This window comes from Lactuca saligna, chromosome 8 (assembly GCF_052625555.1).
Source record: "Lactuca saligna cultivar CGN05327 chromosome 8, ASM5262555v1, whole genome shotgun sequence".
In the NCBI taxonomy this organism is placed as follows: Eukaryota; Viridiplantae; Streptophyta; class Magnoliopsida; order Asterales; family Asteraceae; genus Lactuca; species Lactuca saligna.
In genome coordinates, this window is record NC_136424.1 from 144060473 (window position 1) to 144080774 (window position 20302).

At 35.3% G+C, this 20302-nt stretch overlaps 1 protein-coding gene across 1 annotated transcript; it reads left to right on the top strand.

Moving 5' to 3' along the window:
- Positions 1–17851: 17851 nt before the first annotated feature.
- LOC145012374 (UPF0481 protein At3g47200-like) lies at positions 17852–19457 on the top strand. Its single transcript, XM_078971172.1, has 2 exons — positions 17852–18896; positions 19020–19457. The coding sequence occupies exons 1-2, from the start codon at positions 18026–18028 to the stop codon at positions 19337–19339; spliced, it is 1191 nt and encodes a 396-aa protein (XP_078827298.1). The 5' UTR covers positions 17852–18025; the 3' UTR covers positions 19340–19457.
- The last annotated feature ends 845 nt before the right edge of the window (positions 19458–20302 follow it).

Consider the following 20302-nt stretch of genomic DNA (forward strand, 5'->3'; position numbering starts at 1 on the left):
AGAACTCATATGTAAAGCCAACTTTAACTGGAATGGGCACAAAATATGTCAACACGATAGGTTATGAACCTCAAGTCGTGTGCTAGTGAAGAACTTCAGGTTTTATTCTTGATTAGTTCTTGAGACTTTCAAGACCTTTAAGACTCCCACTGTCCTTTTGACATATAAGACTTTCTTGTCAGATATTCAAGAGATAGTGTGGATTCTAATCGAGACAAACACTACACACAATTGGTCTTAGTTGGTCTTTGTTTTATCCAAAACATATCAACTTACCAATTTCAAATGTACAAGATTAGAAAACTTTTACTCTTACATTTGGCATGTGTTTTAAACATTCTTTAAGACATGTCACTCAAGTTACATTCTTAGAGTATAACTCTAAGAATTGTTTTGGAATGATGTATTAATCATCTTCTTGATTTAACCACTTCAACAATTTATAGCTCCTCTTCTTAGCTATCAGAATGCACTTAGAGGATGAATTGTGATAAGGTCTCTAAATCATTAAGACGATCATATAACATGATACTAAAGTACTCTCCTATCTTTTCAGATTTGAGAAACTTTTATCCTTCTGCCTAATTTGATTCTTTTTATTCGCTCTGCCAAACATTGGAACCTTTTCCAATGTCTCAGAATTACACTTAAGCTTGTAAGTATAACCATATTTACTGAGCTTTAGTAAATTATGATGAATAATCTTATCGATCTTTTGTGGTGCACTTGACCAGTGCACATGAATGTGTGCTCAATCCTTTAGTCCTTCACTTGACTCACATATACATGTGAACAAGGACTAGTGTTAATTTTCCAAAGTTGAAAGTTCTCATTCATCATACTATACAACTTGCATGATTCCAAGTTTCTATCCAATTGAAACTTGGGTGATGAGAATCTTTCCTTATTTGGTAAATTTAGACACTACCACAACCGAAAGAATCAAATCCATTTTTCCAATATTGCTATCAATGGAATCTTATAAGCAACAACTTTTCACAAATGGCATCGTAAGGATACCTAAAATAAATAAAATCAAAACCTTTTTTTCTTTTATTTTAAAACTTTGCGGAAAAACTTATCCTTACAATCCATATGAAAAACTTGTTATTATCTATTCCTAAGTAATATAAATATCATAACTCTTAAGTAATAGCCCAAAATTCTGATCACCGAACCATGCGATTGAAATCCATCTTCGCGATCAGAATCAGCATGGACATAAAAGAGTTAGACAATGGACTTTACCTGAAGTAGAGCCAAACTTATTCACTGTAACATCCTTAGGTAAATATGGCAGCTTCACAACCAATGCCCCTTCCTTTGGTAATAGTTATCTATGGACCCTTGATAATGGGACTATCTCAGACTTAGCCTCTCTCTTTACCATTTGGTCAACCGAGTTGACTATGGCTAATCCCTTTCCATTAGGAAGAGAGAGCTTTACTGGATATCCAATGTTATCATTGTCAATGTCCACAGCATTTTAGGAAATTGATATTAGCAAATAGATAACATCATTAAGGGTCTTGTCTTAGTCTGTTTCATAGGATTCCCAAAAGATCTCACTATGTGACTTAGAAAGTAGTTGATCCACCAACTTTCTCAAGACTTTGACACCCAACTCTCCCGGCTTGTCAATATGTGACTACATCTCCATAGACCTTTGCTTGCCAGCAGGGCTTGAGTGACCTTAAACTTTTCAAGAACTTGTGGGTTAAGGAGAATAATTTGGAGGAGGTGAAAGAAGTATGATTTCCATGGAACATCATCTTCATTTAGGAAAGCTTGTTTAAAGAGATTTGGGAAGATCATAAATGTCTACCAGCCATCTTTTTGGGAGATATTCAAGATAGTTGATTTAAAGTCCTTAATATAACACCCAATACGAAATATTAAGGCTAGGACCCAACAAACTATTTTAAAACTTAGAAGAGGGATGCAGTAATCCAATCTATAAAATATTTGAAGGTAGGTGAATGATGATTCACCAATTTCCAATAAGATAAACAAAATTTATTATTAGGTTTTAATTGGTTTTTGAAACTCCTAGATCTTTGAGATTCATTGAACTTTTCAATGGCATGTTTCAATCTCGAGTGTGCCCTTCAGGTTTTGTAACTAGGATGTCGAGGATCACAAAACAAGGTGTTAAGTAATCATGCAAATATACTGAGTACCCTTAATATTTACCCCTTAATGGATGTGTCGGTTAACCACACACGCTCCACCGATACTATGACAAATATTAAGTTACCCTTTGCCTACCTTGTTAAGTCCAAGTTAGTGTGCCGGTTAACCACACACGCTCCACTAATGACTTAAGCGAAGTGCAAGGTGTAATTTCATGGGTTAGCACCTTATTCACTTTTCCCTAAGTAACTAAGATTGGGTATTTATAAAAGGTTTAGTTACTTAGTATTTATCATTAATATTTTTAATGAAGTGAGAATTATAGTCCTTGTCCTACCCGTTCGGCTAACGACCCTCCACCAGTCAAGGAAACGGTGGGTGAGAGTGGAGACCCATTAAACTGTCATTTTATAGGACTAACCTTATACCCCCCCCCCCCCTTATAGACCGGCTTCGTGAATGAGGCCTACTAACGGTAAGACTGACTTTACTCTTATACATATATATAAATATTATTAACTTATAATATTATAAAGTATAAGGGTTGAATTTGAACTTTTAAAATTCTAAAGGGCTAATTTGGAATTAAAGTATTCATAAGTGAAAACTTTTCAAACTCCAAAACTTGAGGGCAAGTTTTGAAACTATTCAAAAACTAATTAATTGCATAACTTATGAGTTTAAAGTAGTTTTAATTAAAAAAACTCTTCAAGTTCCATAACTTGAGGACAAGTTATGGAAGACTTTAAACTAATTAAAAGAATGTAACTTTTCTTTATTTTGTAACTTATGGAATTAATTAAGGTTACACTTTTAATTACTTAATGAAGTGACTCTTGAACCTCCATAACTTTGACGACAAGACTCTTCATTTTTTGTAACCATTGCCAACTTTTATGAGTATTATGCAACTTAAATGTGACTTTTAATATAACTTGAGGACAAGTTACAAAAACACATTTTAGAATCAACTCTTAGATTAAAATGGATTGAAAACACATAATCAATTAACTTTTCTATTAATCTAAGCAACTCATAAAAACAAGATAATCCAAATCAAACTTTTTCATCTAATTAGTCTAAACCTTAAACTAATACAAAACATGAATCTATTGACAATTATATTTTAAATTGGATTACCATGAACATTACCACATCAAAAACAAGTTTATAAGTCCAAAAACATGTTAGGGTAATGTTCCTAGTCCAATTCCAGCTAAAAAAGTTGAATTTATGATGTCTGGGGGTCCAACTCGTCGAGTGCATGAACCAACTCGGCAAGTTGGATCGTTTTGATCAATTTTTAGGCATGGACTCGCCGAGTCTCCTGATGGACTCGCCGAGTCTGATGCCCAGTCAGCAACAACTTTGGATTTTTAAGCATTTTTTCAAGTATAACAAGAAAACAAGCCTAGGCTCTGATACCACTGTTGGGTTTTGAGCATTCTAACACTCCTCAGTGTACATGCAACCCTAAATACCTTGGATCTATGTTTTCTCTATTATTCATGCAAATATGAACTTTCCAAGGTATTCATCCTAACTAGCATAATTACATGATTCATATGAATATATCAAGTTAGAATTACATACCTCTTTGATGTAGAAAGTCTTCATGAAGATTGAGTGCCTAGTTCCCCAAGTGTGACACCTCAAATGGTTAACACAACACCAAATACACTTGGAATAACTTGAGAGATACTTGAGCACTCCTTGAAATCGTTTAGCCCTTGCACTCACACATAGTGTACGATTTCATGAGACATGGGATTCTTTTATATGGTGGCTATTAGGGTTACACCATGTAACTCATGACTTTACCCATTCCTTATGCTCCATGGATTTTAACCTCCACGGAGTATCCATGGGTCACCCCATCGACTTAGTCCAACATAAGCAATCTTGGATCACAAGCCCACATATATAAGAATGAATGATTTACACAATCAACCCATATATTTAATTAGTCTTCTTTTGATCACTTAATTAATTGCAAATTAATTGTCGATCAATACTAATTAAATAACCTTATTAATATATTAGAACTTATAATATATTAACAAACCTTAAGTGTTATTTCTCTCATTTTAGTCTATCTAAATGCATGATGCCATGCAACCCAAATGGACCATGCCGGGTCGGGTCAAGTCTTACCAATTATAGTTATGGACTTAGACATTAATCCAACAATGATAGCATATGCATCGAGGTAGTTGAAGCCTCATGAGGCGAGGTATCCCACTCACGATCTAGAGTTGGGAGCGGTAGTGTTCGCTCTCAAGATCTGCCGCCACTATTTGTATAGGGTTTGATGTACCATTTACACAGACCACAAGAGTTTGAAGTATTTGATGGATCAGCCCAACCTGAATATGCGGCATAGGAGATGGTTGGATATGGTGAGGGATTACGATTGTTAGATCCTGTACCACCAGGGCAAGGCGAATGTTGTAGCCGATGCCCTGAGTTGGTGGGAAGAGAGTGTTTTAATACGAGGTATGTGTAAGAGAATGACCGTGATGACTCCGGTGTTAGATACCATTCGTGAGGCCCAGGAAGAGGGTGTGAGACTAGAGAACTGCAAGAAGGAGCGAGTGATTGGGTAGGTATCTGAGTTTGTGACTGATAGCTGAGGGCTTATGACTTTTCATGGTCGGATCTGGGTGTCGTTTATTGGCGGGACACGCAGTGTTTTGATGGAGGAGGTGCATAGATCGAAATTCTCGATCCATCCCGGGGCCACTAAAATGTATTTGGATCTGAAGAGATACTATTGGTGGCCTTGTATGAAGAGAGATGTTGTGTGGCTTGTAGAGAGGTACTTGACCTGTCGTCAGGTTAAGGCCGAGCACCAACGTCCGCATGGAACGTTGCAGCCACTTGAGGTTCCCTAGTGGAAGTGGGAACATATTTCTATGGATTTCATCACCAAACTGCCAAGAACCCCAAGGGGTGTCCATGCAATTTGGGTGATTGTGGATCGATTGATGAAAAGTGCTCACTTCCTTGGTATCAGTGATAGTTCTTCCGTAGAGAAGTTGGTAGAAATATATGTGAGGGAGGTGGTGTCTCGGCATGGGGTGCCTATTTCGATTGTGTCAGATGGAGATGTACGTTTTACTTCCAGGTTCTGGAAGAAGTTTCATGAGGAGTTGGGTACGAGATTGCATTTCAGCACTACTATCACCCTCAGACCGACGGTCAGAGTGAGCAAACTATCCAGACACTCGAGGACATACTTCAGGCATGTGTATTAGACTTCTAAGGAAGTTAGGACATGTATCTACCTTTGGCTAAGTTTTCCTATAACAATAGCCACCATTCGAGCATCAGTATGCCTCCCTTCGAGCTGTTGTATGGAAGGAGGTGTCAGACTCCCATTTGTTGGGGAGAGGTAGGACAGCGTGTGATGGGTAGTATGGAGATCGTACTCCAGACGATTGAGCAGATTCAGCAGGTCAGACAGAGGTTGCTGACAGCCCAGATTCATCAGAAGAGCTACGCTGATAGGCATCGCTCATAGCTCGATTTTCAGGTTGGTGATTTCGTTCTCCTGAAGGTATCACCTTGGAAAGGTGAGATTCGATTCAGAAAGAGAGGCAAGTTGGGACCTTGATATATCGGTCCATTCAGGGTGACAGCTAGGGTGGGCAGTGCAGCGTATCGTTTGGAGCTACCTGTCAAGTTGCGTCAGACTCATGATACCTTCCATGTGTCTCAGTTAAGAAAGTGTATTGCCGAAGAGTCAGTAGTGGTTCCATTAGAGTACATTCAGGTGGATGCGAGCCTGAACTATGTTGAGAGGCCGATCGCGATCCGAAATAGGAGAATCAAGGTTCTAAGGAACAAGGAAGTGTCCCTGGTCCAGGTCCAGTGGCATCATCGGAAGGGGTCCGAGCTGACTTGGGAGCCAGAGTTGGAGATGCGGGAGCAGTATCAAGAATTGTTTGCAGATCGAGACATCGGGGGCGAAGTCTGATTCTAGTGGGGGGGAATTGTAACATCCGGGATTTCAGGTATTATTTTTATCATTTATTTTTGGAGTCTAAGAGAGAGAGACTCGACGAGTTGATGCCTATACTCCTCGAGTAGGGTCGCATGGTGATGACTGGATTAATGAGTGGACTCGACGAGTCGGTGAGGGGACTCGATGAGTCCGTGTTGGCGACTAAAACCCTAATTTCCCGGGTCTAATCCCTATTTGAAGGACCTTATAGCCCTTCATTGCGGCTACCTTCGTCCTTGAGAGCACCAGAGCATCTGAGAGTCCTTTTGAGTGAGAAAAGAGGCCATTGTTCATCATCCTTGTGTGTGTTAGCAAGAATGGAAGAGGAAGGTCAAGCTAAGAGAGTTGGGGAGATTGGATCTACTTTCATTTGGGCAGAGGAAGGTATTTGATGTATGATTCAGAGCTTATTCTCATGTTTTATTGATATAGTCAAATCTAGGGTTTCTTCATGCCTTGATTAGTTTGTATTTGGAGTGTGAGAGGTCCCATGGGGAATTGGTACCTAGATCTGGACCTTAGAAGGTCTAGAGAGTCCTAAATGCTCTGCTTTATGCCTTTTCCATTTGAGTTGAGGACTTAGGTTACCATTTTAGAGGTCATTTCACCAAAAGAAGCCTTGTAGGAGTTGCATGGGTGCCAAGATGTGATCTTTACGTGATTATCATGTTTAGCAAGGTCAGATATATAGATTAGAGAAACAGATCTAACCTCAGAAGGCCATTTGAGTTGGAGCATGCAAGAAACTCATCGACTGCATGAGCAGACTCGACAAGTTGGACAGGGTTGTCCTGTGACTCACTCAATTGGTGACTCGCTGAGTTGGGGGAAAGACTCGGTGAGTCAGTTGGGATTTAGTGGACTGGAATTCAAGTCTGAACTCGCTGAGTCAGTGTCTGACTCGACGAGTTGGGTCAAGGGGTGGCCATTGACCAAAGTTGACCAGAGTTGACTTGTGTTGAATTAAGGGCATTAGTCAAATTAAGTTAGGAACGTATTAATTAGAGATGTAATTATGCTATAGGAGGAAGCTAGGTCGGAGGATTGAGCGTGAGAGATTATCCGACATCTTCGAGGTGAGTGTTCTCATTATACCTTACCCGATGGGGTGAGTATGTGTGACCGGTAGGTCTTATGTGTATGATAAAAATGTGATGCATGTTGTATATGTAATATGTTATGATATGAATATGATGATATGGACTGGAAGGTCAACAGAGCGTGGACCGGGATGTCAACCAAGTTATGGGATGGAAATCCCCTGAGACACTTGGATCGGAAGATCCCATAGAGATATGGCATGGAAAGGCGTATGTGTTGTACGTGGTATTTTGGGGAACTCACTAAGCATTATTGCTTACCGTTTTCGTGTTATGTGTTTCAGGTACCAGTGATGATCGCGGGAAGGCGCCGGCATGATCAGTACACACTTATGGTGAAGATGTTTTGAGATTCTGGGGATTTTGATTTGCACTTATGTTATGTAAAAACAGTTGATACATTTTTTTGAGAATTATGATTGGAGTATTTTAATTAAATTTAAAATGAAAAATTGTTTTGAAGTTTCGGTGTTACAAATGAAACACTCACAGTTAAAAAACTAAGACGATTTGTAGATTATTCTACCAAAATTTTACTATGACATATAGTCTTATCAATTAATTGTATATTATTCTGCCATAATATAATGATGAATAGTGTTTTTTTTGTGACCATTGTTCATCTCCATTACACACAACATCATCCAACCTTCATGTCCTTGATCACCATGTTCCCTTCACATATTCTATGATAATAACTTAAATGAAATCAAATTATGTAATATTCACAATCTGTTAGAATGATTTTATTTGAAAAATAATAAAACAAACTTTAGTAATTCTAATTGAATGCAACCCACATGGTTAGATATAATCATCATCCTCATGTGTGCTCTTGACTTGGAACTGTGTAAACCTAATCAACCAACAATTTTGTGTAAAGGAATCCATGTCCAGGACATCATTTTTAAAATAAATATAAAAAAGAGAAGGGAAATGGTAAAGCCAAAACAGACAACAAAAAACAAGGACCTTTTATAAGATTCAATTAGCATAACATATTCATGTGAGAAAGTACCACATAAACTTTTCTGTAAACCTCTTACTATATTATTACTCATTCAAAACCAATGAGATTAACATAAAATGCAGATTATGTAACTAACTACAACCTCAATTACCAACTTAGGATAATGTCTCGGGAAATCATCTTAAAAACCATTTTCCACAGATTAATTGAAAAGTAGGTATGTTGTTGGTAACTTGAAGCAAAAATTGAAGATGAATAGATCAAGAAAGAATAATGCAAGAAGGAGAAACTGAAAATATGAAATTACCAAAACAAACCCTACTCACATGATCTGATTCATAAGCAACCAAAACATCCATACCAATATCTTTGGTACAAATTTCATTTAACTATTTCCTTCTTTGTATGAAGAAATGAGACCGGATACAAATACATACTCGGAATAAAAATCGAAAAACTGAATAACCGATTTAAATTTTATACCCATACATGGAAGTTGACACCCAAAAGATTGATCATCTAATTCAAAATTTTAATAAAGATTTAAATTAAGATGAATAAAACCTACTAAATAAAAAATATACTTTTTCTCATCAAATTATGAATCAAATATCATTCTGAATATAACATGAAAAGACGAGAAAGAGAGAGATAGAGAGAGGGGGGGAGGTTACCTGGGTGGAGAGGTTGACAACGAAATTAGGAAAACAAAATACACCATACAGTCGATTTAATGGTTTGAAATTAGCTTTTTTCACATAAAAAAATTAAAACTCAATAAATGAAAAAAATGAGAAAAATGTAATAGAATAAATTTTTTTTTTTGATGAACATTGAGAGTGTTATGATGCAACAATAATCCAATAATATTTCTATGTAGATGAGGGGCATCATTGGAAGCATCAGTGAGAGAAAACACACCCAATTTTCATAGATTGTGTAGTAATCCACTTGTGTACCATCGTGGAACAAATAAATGATATGAAGAGATTAAATGGAAATTAGGGATGGAACGAGTGGAAATCGGCTTACGGTGAACGACATCGACATCTTTCCCTCCTGGACTGCGACGCCATAATCGTTGGCGAAGGGGACCAACACCGACTCCCTCACGCATCATCTACTTTGCTTCTATTGTTCCTTTTAGACTTCCAAGTTCTTGACGTCAATTTCATGAACCCAATTCTCGACTTCAATTTCACGAGCACACACAATGGTTTGCTACCGAGTATTCAACTCATAGATAAAGGAGAGAAATTTAAGGTTAAGAAAAGTCAATTACATTTTCATAAATAGCTTCCTAATATAAAGGGATTTAATTAGGGAGAAATATCAAATTAACTAATTTGAAATTTTAATTAAATGTAACATTACATAATTACCCTTTTAGAATGATTCTATATTGCTTCCGACATCCACACAATACTTCGTTAGAATACTTGGACATCTCTCTCTCTCTCTCTCTCTCTCTATATATATATATATATATATATATATATATATATATATATATATATATATATATATATATATATATATATATATATATATATATATATATATATATATATTCCAACTGGTTGAGTCCCTATCTTTTCGTCTGGCCTTCTTCACGCCTTAACTTGTCGAGTTTGGCAATGACTCGACGAGTTCTCCTTCTAAAATAACTCCGAATGAACCTGCATTCGACTCGCCAAGTTTACCTTCAACTGACGAACAAGTCCTAACCTTGACTCACCGAGTTTTATGAACAACTCATCGAGTTCATCTTCATCATCTGAACCAGTCCTGTCCTCAACTCGCCGAGTTGTATGAACAACTCGTCGAGTTCATCTTCAAGAGTTGGAAGACTGCTTTGGACTCGCTGAGTCCGAAGAATAACTCGTCAAGTCGCTATTGTCCAAGTCCCATTCCTCTATTTCTGGTGTACAACTCTTGTCCAAATGATAGATCTAGACTCCAAAGATCGATCTATCACGTAAAGTTATAAACTTTATGTGCATGCATGGGAGAATGAGATCAAATCGCTCAAAAAGAGGCTTCTAATATGCATGGGGCTTTCAATGGGTTCAAAGATAGCTACTTTATGTCTTAGGATCCCTTAATGACCTTGGATCTGAAGCCTTAGCCTCCAACCATGCTTGCAATCATGGTTGGTTGCCAAGAATGACTCCCAGAAACCCTACTTTCCTTTGAGAAGAGATCTAGCTTAGTAATGGACAAGGTATGAGCCTTATATCTCATATGTGAATGATGCTTAATCTTGAATTCTTTTGGCCTACTGTGAATGATGCTTAATCTCGAATTCCTTTGGCCTCTTCTTGTTTCCTCAAGCCTTCCCTTCCTTCTTTTGATCACAAACCACCAAGATCACTCAAAAGCCTTTAGATCTTCACACACACACAACTAGGGTCGGTATGGAGGGTTCTGGAAGCAATAGGGACGAAAGGTGGTTGCATGAGACATTTAAATAGGGTGCAAACCCCTTAGATTAGGGTTTTGTCCAGACAGTGCAGACTCGTTGAGTCCGGGCGTCGACTCATCGAATCGCTCACTTAACTGTCGTGTCCAATCTGCTTCTACTCGACGAGTTGGACCACCAATTCGCTGAGTCCCAGGTCAAAATGAGAAATATACTTGAATACAATACATACCAGGAATCAAGTGCTACACTTACAATTATTATTAATGCTTGGTTTGTATAAATCAAATTGTAAAGACCTGGAGCGGTTTTGCAGTTTTTCTTGAAGGATCTTTTGTTTTTGGATAGTTCTTTGAAAAATATTGGGGGTTTGTTCATTGTGCTTTTTCATAAAAACGAGTTTTTGATCGAGTTTTGGAGCAAAAAAGGTGAAAAAACGTTGTTTTTGGTCGTAACCATCGAGGGGGTAGCGGCGTGTACGGCCAGCAACTAGGGTTTCCGAAGTATTAACGGCCGAAATCGTGTATGCGGATGGAACCACATTTACGGTCCGAGGTCTCGCAGGTTCTCGACCCAGCATGTGTTCGGTCAACAGCCTCATGCAGTCGGTCCTCGCAGGTTGTCGCTTCCCTTAAGGTCAGCAACATTGGTGCGAGTTCTCGGTAGCAGCAAATATTCAAAAATTTGGCAGTGCAAGGTTTCGAACCCCGGTCCCTTGCCTCCTCCAACCAACACCTTACCAACTCATCTAGCAAGCAATTTGTTATATGCCTTCGTGATTTAACTCGAATATTATATTTGCGGTCCAGTTTCGCAATTTTGACAATTTTAGCCCAAAAATCCAATTTTTAAAATTTTAAAATTCCATTTTCAACCAAAAGTTTTGACTTTTAATTTTTGACTTTTGACCTCAAAAATGGACTTTGACTTTCAAGTTTGACCTTTGACTTTAAACTTTGACTTTCTCTTTTAACCTTCAAATTTTCACTTTTAGCTTTTCGGTTTAACTTTTAAGTTTGACTTTTTAAATTTGACTTTTAAGGTTGACTCTCGAGGTTTCAAGTCAAAGGGAATTTTTGGTAAATAATGAGCTTGACAAACATCCCGTTCAATGAAGTTTCATGCTCTAAATCTTGTGAACCTACGATTAAATTTCTTCGCGAACAAATGGATTTGCTAAAAAGGGAAAATGAGGACCTTAAACATGAAGGATATACACTTAGGAAAGGTCAAAAACCTTTAAAAGATCAACTAGAGGCCAAAACTAAGGATTTTCGAAAACTTCAAGAGGAATATAGCAACAAATGTGAAAACTATGACTATGTTAAGAGACGACTTGCCGAATTAACTACCGAACTTGATGTATCCGCACAAGGATGGCAGAACGCACAAGGATGGCAGAATGCACAAAGAGGGAGCTTTTCCAAAAGAAACCCTCCGAGGCCACGTTCAAACAATGTTGACTTGAACACGCATAAGACCAAGAATCAAAATCCCAAAGTCAAGAAGGGAATATCGGCCAAGAAGTCCAATCAAAGAGATGCTCCAGTGAAACCAAGATCAGTTAGATCAAAGTCATCTCGAAGATCGACTTCAAGCTCAAAATCAAGTGCCAAGGCACCCATCCTCTCGAACAAGAAGTGGGTTAAACCCAACTACAGATAGGTGCCAAAGGTTTAATCTCCCAAATCATTTAATGATTCTAACATTTCTTCTTCTTCTGTTTATGATAAGCAAGATATGTCATGGGAGAGTGTACCTTGCAAAGATGACAAAGTTCGACTCAGTTTCAAAATGGATTGGGTTCCAAAGACCAACTAATCTCGCTCTGTGTTGGAGCAACTATGGAGGCATATCATCAGACTTTGGTTTGTTGATACTGGCTGTTCTAGGCACATGATAGGGCACATCTCTCAACTATACAACACTTAGAACTTTGTTTTAGAGTATTGTCCTTTGCGGGAAGGGAATAAAGAAAAGGATCACTCATGGGGTTTGGTGCTTAACGATGTGAAGAACTTTCGGATCTGTTTTGAGATTATGCATGTTGTTCTCAATCCTTCTGAATGCAAATTCAGTCGGTGACTTACGTTTGAGTTTTTCTTCTCGATACTCCTAAGTTTATCTTAAACTGATTCATTTTGAAGACAATCTTTTATTTTCTTAATGTTTTTCGTTTGAAAGTTTTGGTAGTTGGGAAGTGATATGAATTATATTTCTAAAGGGCAATTTATGATTCGTGTAACGCACTAAAGCCGAATTGTTTAGACTCTGTGTTCAATGTGCTAGTAGGCACAAAGGATTTAAAAGGACTAGACATTGATTGAGAAATGAAAGGACTTGACAATATGAACTTAGATAGTTTCATTTGGACTGACAATACGATGCTCGAGTAGATTGAGCAATGAGACAAACATAGGAACCTGTGAGATACACTATAAGTTAATTATCTAGAACAATGGCTCAACATTTCCTTGATGTATGGAATTTTGTCCTTAATTCCGGTACTGATAGGGCGACTAGGCTTCTGATAATGTAGGTTTGTAGGAAATTATTTTCTTGCTTTCTATCTGTCAGCCATATGTTGCTTCCTTTGCGTGATTGGAACATATCCGACCTGGAATGCAACATATGCAACTCTATCTCTATGTATATCCTTATCTATGAAATTGTTTCTATCTGTTAGTCATATGTTGTCCCCTCTGTGTGATCGGAAGATCCGACCTGGGACACAACATATGCACTCTACTATCTCTCTAATCCCCTATCTATGTTAGTCATATGTTGTTCCTCTATGTAATTAGAAGACATCCGACCTGGGATACAACATATGCACTTATATATCTAACTTCTTTCTGAATGATTGTCTACTCAACTAAAGTAAGGAGTTCTTTGGAAGTTCTTGATTATCGGGGTATATCGGGCAGTGGGAAACACGTTCTAGTGCATCTAAAATAGAATAATCCAAAAGGTTGTATGTAGATCTCGTTGCTGAATTTAAGTGGACAACAATATCCTTGGTTGTCGTCAGCTAAATGTCTATTTCAGTACATAGATACAACTGTCTTGTCACTTTTAACCTGTCCAATTTGTCAACATCCTTTTTACTTAAATGGACCACAATACCGGTGATTGACCAAATCTAAACATGCAGGTTTGGGTAGATAAACGATAAATTGCTTGACAACAATGATCCCAAATATTTTTGGTTTATTAGATTTGTTCATAGTTTTCCTCTATGCACAAATTTAGAGGGAGAATTAATAATTAAAAAAAATCACAAAAATCAGAAAACCAAAAATCCAAAAATATTGGTATTCCTGTTTTATTTCTTTTTCGGAAATTTCAAAACTCCAAAAATATTTTTGTTTATGTTTTATTTTTTTCAGAAAATATGAAAAATCCAAAAGATTATTATATTCTAAGTTTTCTTTTAGTTTTGTTTTTATCTCAAATTTTTTTTTGTTTTGAAAAGTGAATTCAGATATAGATGAGTTCGTTCAAGGGCCCATTAAAACCAATGCACTTGTTTACACTTCTTTATCTCAAATTTTCTTTGTCTGGAAAATCGCAAGGGATCGCCTTATCGATAAGATCTTGGAAGTTTGCAAAAGCGAAAGAATTCAAAGGCCCATTAAAACCAATGCACTTGTTTACTCTAGTGGTATATTGAAAAAACAATTTTTTTTTGAATGTCAACGAACTTCATAGCATCATCAACATATAAACCAAGTGTTGGCTTATGAATGTAAACATCAGCATATTCTTCAAGTGCTTTTCTCAGTATCACATATGGTTTCTCCACAGTGCATTCGATTTTATTGCCCTTAAAAAACGATTAAATAAATAACTAATAAACAACTATATGATTAACATAATAGTGTATAACTAATAATATGATAAGTTGAAATCATTAAATATGTTTAAAGCAATTAAGTTTAAATACCTCTTCATCCATTAAAATCATTCTAATTTGTCGTGTCTCATGTGGTTTCGACCAAGTTGTTTGTTTCCAAAGTCGTATAATTCGGACCTTAATTGTGTAGTTGTCATTTGAGAGACCTAGATCATTGATCATTGTAATTTCTGTTGGATCCATGAGCTGTAAGATAAAAATAAAACATTGATTATAAAATGGACAATATTGAGAATGATAAGCAAATCAGATTTGAGAATAATAAGCAAAGTAATCAGGTGAACTTTACATATCTAAATCCACATTAGATACACGAAAAAAAAGTTAATTAATAGTTTAAACTTTACAATTTTTAAATGTTCTTTCGAGTATATGTGAACAAAAATAATACATTATATCATTAAAATTAATAATAATAATAAAAAAAGGTATTAAAAACTAACAATGTTTGAGAAAAAAAAAGGACGGAAATGTCATAATATATTTAGTGTAGGGACGAAAATGCCCCTTCCAAGAATGAAACATCGCATTATATTTGGATAACATAAAATATGTGTAACCATAACTTAACTTATTATTATTTATTTTCATGTTTAGATAATTGATTGTGAAATAATACAACTAATATGAGTAGAAAGCGAGAAGCTTTTAAGTTGCGGATTATATAATAGTTAGTGTTAGGATCAAAATACCCCTTCCCATATTTTCTGTGTTCATAAAAAAAACTTTTTTATTATTTTCAGAAATAACATAAACATTTGAAAGTAATAAGTATATCCTAAAAGAACAATTTTATATGCAAACCGGAAGTGTAAATTGAATTCAAATGTTATATGTTTTTGCACCGTTTTTCAGAATGAAATCTGCAGCAAGAAAAACTTTTCGGTTCAGAAAAAATAGAAACACTTTCATAATAAAAAGCCCAAAATGCCCCTTTTGATATTTCTCCTGTTCAAAATTACAGTTGCATCCACAAATAAAGTCTCAATTGGTTTTCGTTGATGGAGATTATGTGGGATTACTTAAACAGCTGAAATGATTGTAGAAACTCTATCAATCATTATAAAAATTCTTGAAACAACATCCCATTAAATGTTAAAAAAAAATTTAAAAATTAATAAAAAGAATGTATATGTGTTTGACTTACCTTTTATTCATTATAAAATGTTTTTGGATATCCTGTTAAGAGATGGTCTCAAAAATGGTAATGTAGTGGCAATATGGGAAAAGTAGTAAAATACAACGTATTGGTCTTTTTAATTTGACAGATACCCTTTACTTTCTGCAAAGATCGGGTGAATTATCATATGGTTCAAAAGATTTGTAGCTGATAAAAATTAAAAGAAATGAATTGTAGTAAAATACAAAATTTAGATTCTGAGCATTGGGACATGCTTCCTGAAGAGACACGTTCTGTATTGGTTTTGCATGTGCTTAAAGGGAACAACTCTAAAGACAAGATTACAGGGTTTGTGTTGTTGGCATCTAGCATTAGTTATGCATATAATGATAAAGATAGAGCCTGGATAGCAGCAATTGCTAAAAAGTTTTGAGGTAATACTTAATAGCCCCGGTTAGTTTTTGAGCTAATGAGTTAAGCACTTAATGCCATATGGTTGTTACCTTTTGACTTAATTTGGACAAAATGATTTAATAGGTTAAGCCAAAAAACCTTTGTTGAATGTATCAAGACACCAATCATTTACCTGTCTACCTATTTTCATTTTTTCTTTTTCCCTCCAAACTCATGTTAATTAAAATTGATGAATATTGTGAGCCTATCTGATTTATCAAGATTCCCTATGTTACAGGGATTGAGAAGATAAGTTTTTTGTATCTGGGGAGTGTTTGGATTTGTGTCTTGAAAGTGATTAGTGGATAATCAGCTGTAAAAACAATGTACAGTAGGATATACTTATTTTAGATTGAATGAAATAATAAATAAAAGAGCATACATTCTAGGAATGGCTTTGTTGTTTTAAGTGATATTACCAATAAGTCGGTAGACAGTTTAGAGAATAACAGAACGAAACATCAGGTTATTTCATACAGAAGTCATAATATGTTCAATATTTCATACAGAAGGCATAATATGTTCAATATTTCCAACAGAGAAATTAAGTAAACTTTGTATTACATTGTTTCCTTTCAGTTTCTGTAGTCTTTCATGGTTATATTTAGCCTTTTTTATATGCAGATGGCTACATAATTTCTAAGACGGTTGTTTATTGACCACACTTTCCTATTAGGAGGGGCAAAAAAGTCATATGTGTTTCACTTTTATTGTTTACAGCAGATTCATATAAAAGGCATAATATGTTGAATATTTCAAACAAAGAAATTGAGATTGGCATTACATTGAATAGTTGGCGGACATGATACAAATAGCCTTGTTACACTGTGTAAAAAAAATAAAAAATAAAATAAAAAAATTGAAATTAAAGGAAATGACTCGTATATATATAAATGGGCATAATACTAACCTTATGTAGTTGTTGGGATGGCAATACAGATTCTTCAAGACAGTTGATTTCCAGTGTGAAGAAGATGACTCGTGCATATATATATGAAATTGAAAGGAAACGACTCGTGAATGTATTATGTATATAGATGTAATTATAAGAAATTTTTGGAAATTATTACCTGTTATAAGTAAAAGATGAACGATTACGCATGATTGATGCGATTCTAAATAGATATTCATTTAACATTTCATATAAGTATATAGTCCATACACAGAGAATATTTTGTTAAATGGAACCGATATGATTTTGAAATCGAAGCCTTCAATCCACCGTGATTGAAGGCTAATCAATTGGCAAACGTATTTTTGTTGCTCTATATATGGACTTAATTTAGGAAATGTGTATATATATATATATATATATATATATATATATATATATATATATATATATATATATATATATATATATATATATATATATATATAGCATTTTATTGATTTTTTAATTTATCTAATATTCCACATGTAAATTTACTAGGATGTCACATGTAATGCAGACAAATTGTTGAACACACGCGCGCTCGCACACACACACACATATATATATATATATATATATATATATATATATATATATATATATATATATATATATATATATATATATATATATATATATATATATAAATTCCTTTATTGCATTATAATGCCATAGTGGGCCTCTTAGTTATCATGGCACACCGAATCAAATGGCAATTTAGGTGCAACTTGAGGACAATGGTTCTCAATTACTCAATATAACTTTATTTTTCTACCATGTATAATTAGGAGAAACCTTATCTGGTATTCTTCTTTATATACCCACCATAGAATGTAAAGTGAATGCAGTACTTACACATTTGCTTCGTCTGCCATGTAGTTCTTGAACCTTTCCTTAGTAATATATTCTCTTCAGTTTTCGGCTTTAATAACTTGGTTACTTATTACAGTTGAATTCTGCTAACATTTTCAATGGATTATGTGGAAGTGGAGCTTGGAGATGTAGATATCATTCAAAGCACTGTCCAAAGTCTTCTTGATTGTGTAGAAAATGAAAAGAGTCGTAGCTACCAACTTCTACCATCTATTTACATGGTGCCTAGGGTGTTTCGTGAACTCAGCCCAAGTTCTTTCAACCCTAGAGTTGTCTCTATTGGTCCTCTTCACAGAGAAGATAAAAAACTGCAAGAGTTCGAAAGATATAAAGCTTCTTGTGTACATGATTTATTGCATCGTTTAGATACCCCAACAGAAGAGACATTGCAAGCATGTGTGCGTAAGGTAAATGATTTAATAGACCGAATCAGGGCATGTTATGCGGGGATGATGAGTACTTATGGTGACGTTGACCTTGCCAAAATGATGGTTATGGATGGTTGTTTCATACTCGAATTCATCTACAATTTTTCAGAAGGCCGACAAATTATGGGAAACATGCTTCTTGAACAACCTGTATTATTTGACCTGTTCATACTGGAAAACCAAATTCCTTTCTTTGTCCTTAATGACATATATCAGTGTACTATTTTTAAATTAGGGTCTAATGAAGCTTCTCTTAGTAAGTTCATCTTACCTGTTCTAGATTTCATCGACATCTATTCAGGTTCAGGATCAAGCAATAATATTATTGGTACGGATACCAGTCCTGATCATATTCTTGGCCTTCTGCATGAACGTTACAGGCCTTCATCCAATATTTCATCAGATTTTCCTATTTCGCTAATCCCATCTGCAGCAGAACTAGATATGGCAGGGGTAAAGTTTGAGCCTAACAGAAATGCAAAATGGTCGATGGCCATGGAAGTGAAATTTCGTAGGTTCCCGTGGCTTTTCTGGTTTTGGGGTAAGCCTACTTTCAGAATTCCTGTATTGCAACTTCATGATTACTCCGAGTTGCTTTTAAGGAACCTCATGGCTTATGAGCAGTCGTCTCTTAGTTGTAATTTCGTTACATCGTATCTTGTAGCCATGGATATGCTAGTCAATACTCAAAAGGATGTTGCCACGTTGGTAAGATCCAAAGTCCTTCTCAACAATTTCGGTTCAGATGATGAGGCAGCTAGTATGTTGAACGGTATATGCAAAGAAGTTACCCCCGTACATTTCTTTTACAGCCAACAGTGGAAAATATTGGATAGCCACTGCAATAGTTACTGGCCAAAAAATGTTGCATGGTTGAGGCGTACTTATTTCAATAGTCCGTGGAATATCATAGCTTTACTTGCTGGAATCATCTTGTTTGCTCTTACCATCATTCAGACCATCTTTACCATCAAGACCACATAATTCTATATATACTTGCTTTGGTTTTTTATATGGAATCATCTATCTTGTATTATATCAGTTGTGCATTAGTCACGTGTACGTTGTTATCTATATGCAATTTGGGACAAAATTTTCACTGCTTGTTTCTGGTGTCCATTTGCAATTTTTGGCTATATTCCTCGTTACAATTATTCTTAGATATACGATTAGGCGAAAATTATATCTATGTGATTGATCATCTATAACAAACTAAATGACATTTAATTTAGCGGCATAGAATAAGTGTCACTAAGGGAAAAAAAAAAAAAAGCATTTAGTGACACTTTTTGTTGTTTCGCTACAGTCCTCTTGGGTTTGCAACTAAAACACTTTTGGTTTTTTTTTGTGGTACATTTTTATGAAACTATATAATTGCTAAAATAAAAGCATTTGTATTTGTAAATTTGGTACAAAAGTTTTTATAAATTTAAATGGAATATAAAATAAAATAACAATTCAGATAATAAATTGAAAACACAAAAGCATTATTTGTATTAAAATTTAACTTGTCTTACAAGAATATTATCAGTATTTAAGACAAAAATATCTTCCAAAATCCTTAATAAGGTACATCTTTTATGCAACAAGGAGACCTTCTCTTCCACCTAATTCTTTTTAACCATCCGAATCCAATATCATTTTCTAAATTTGACAGAATTTCATATATACACTTGTTAAACATCTAAATATTATATATGCCCAACTTAAACTTTAAATATCGTATTTACCATTCTCAATGATTTTTAAGATCATATATACCCAAACGTATTTTTTTTGATAATTTTTATTGATTTATAATTCTTTTTCATAATCTTAAATCACAATAATTAAATAAACATTTTGAATGGACAATCTTGCCCTTGGTGCTTACTACCTCATATCACGTTGCCCAGTCCATCACAATCGATCATGCTTCTGTTGATACGTTTGATTGCTGCTTCTCCC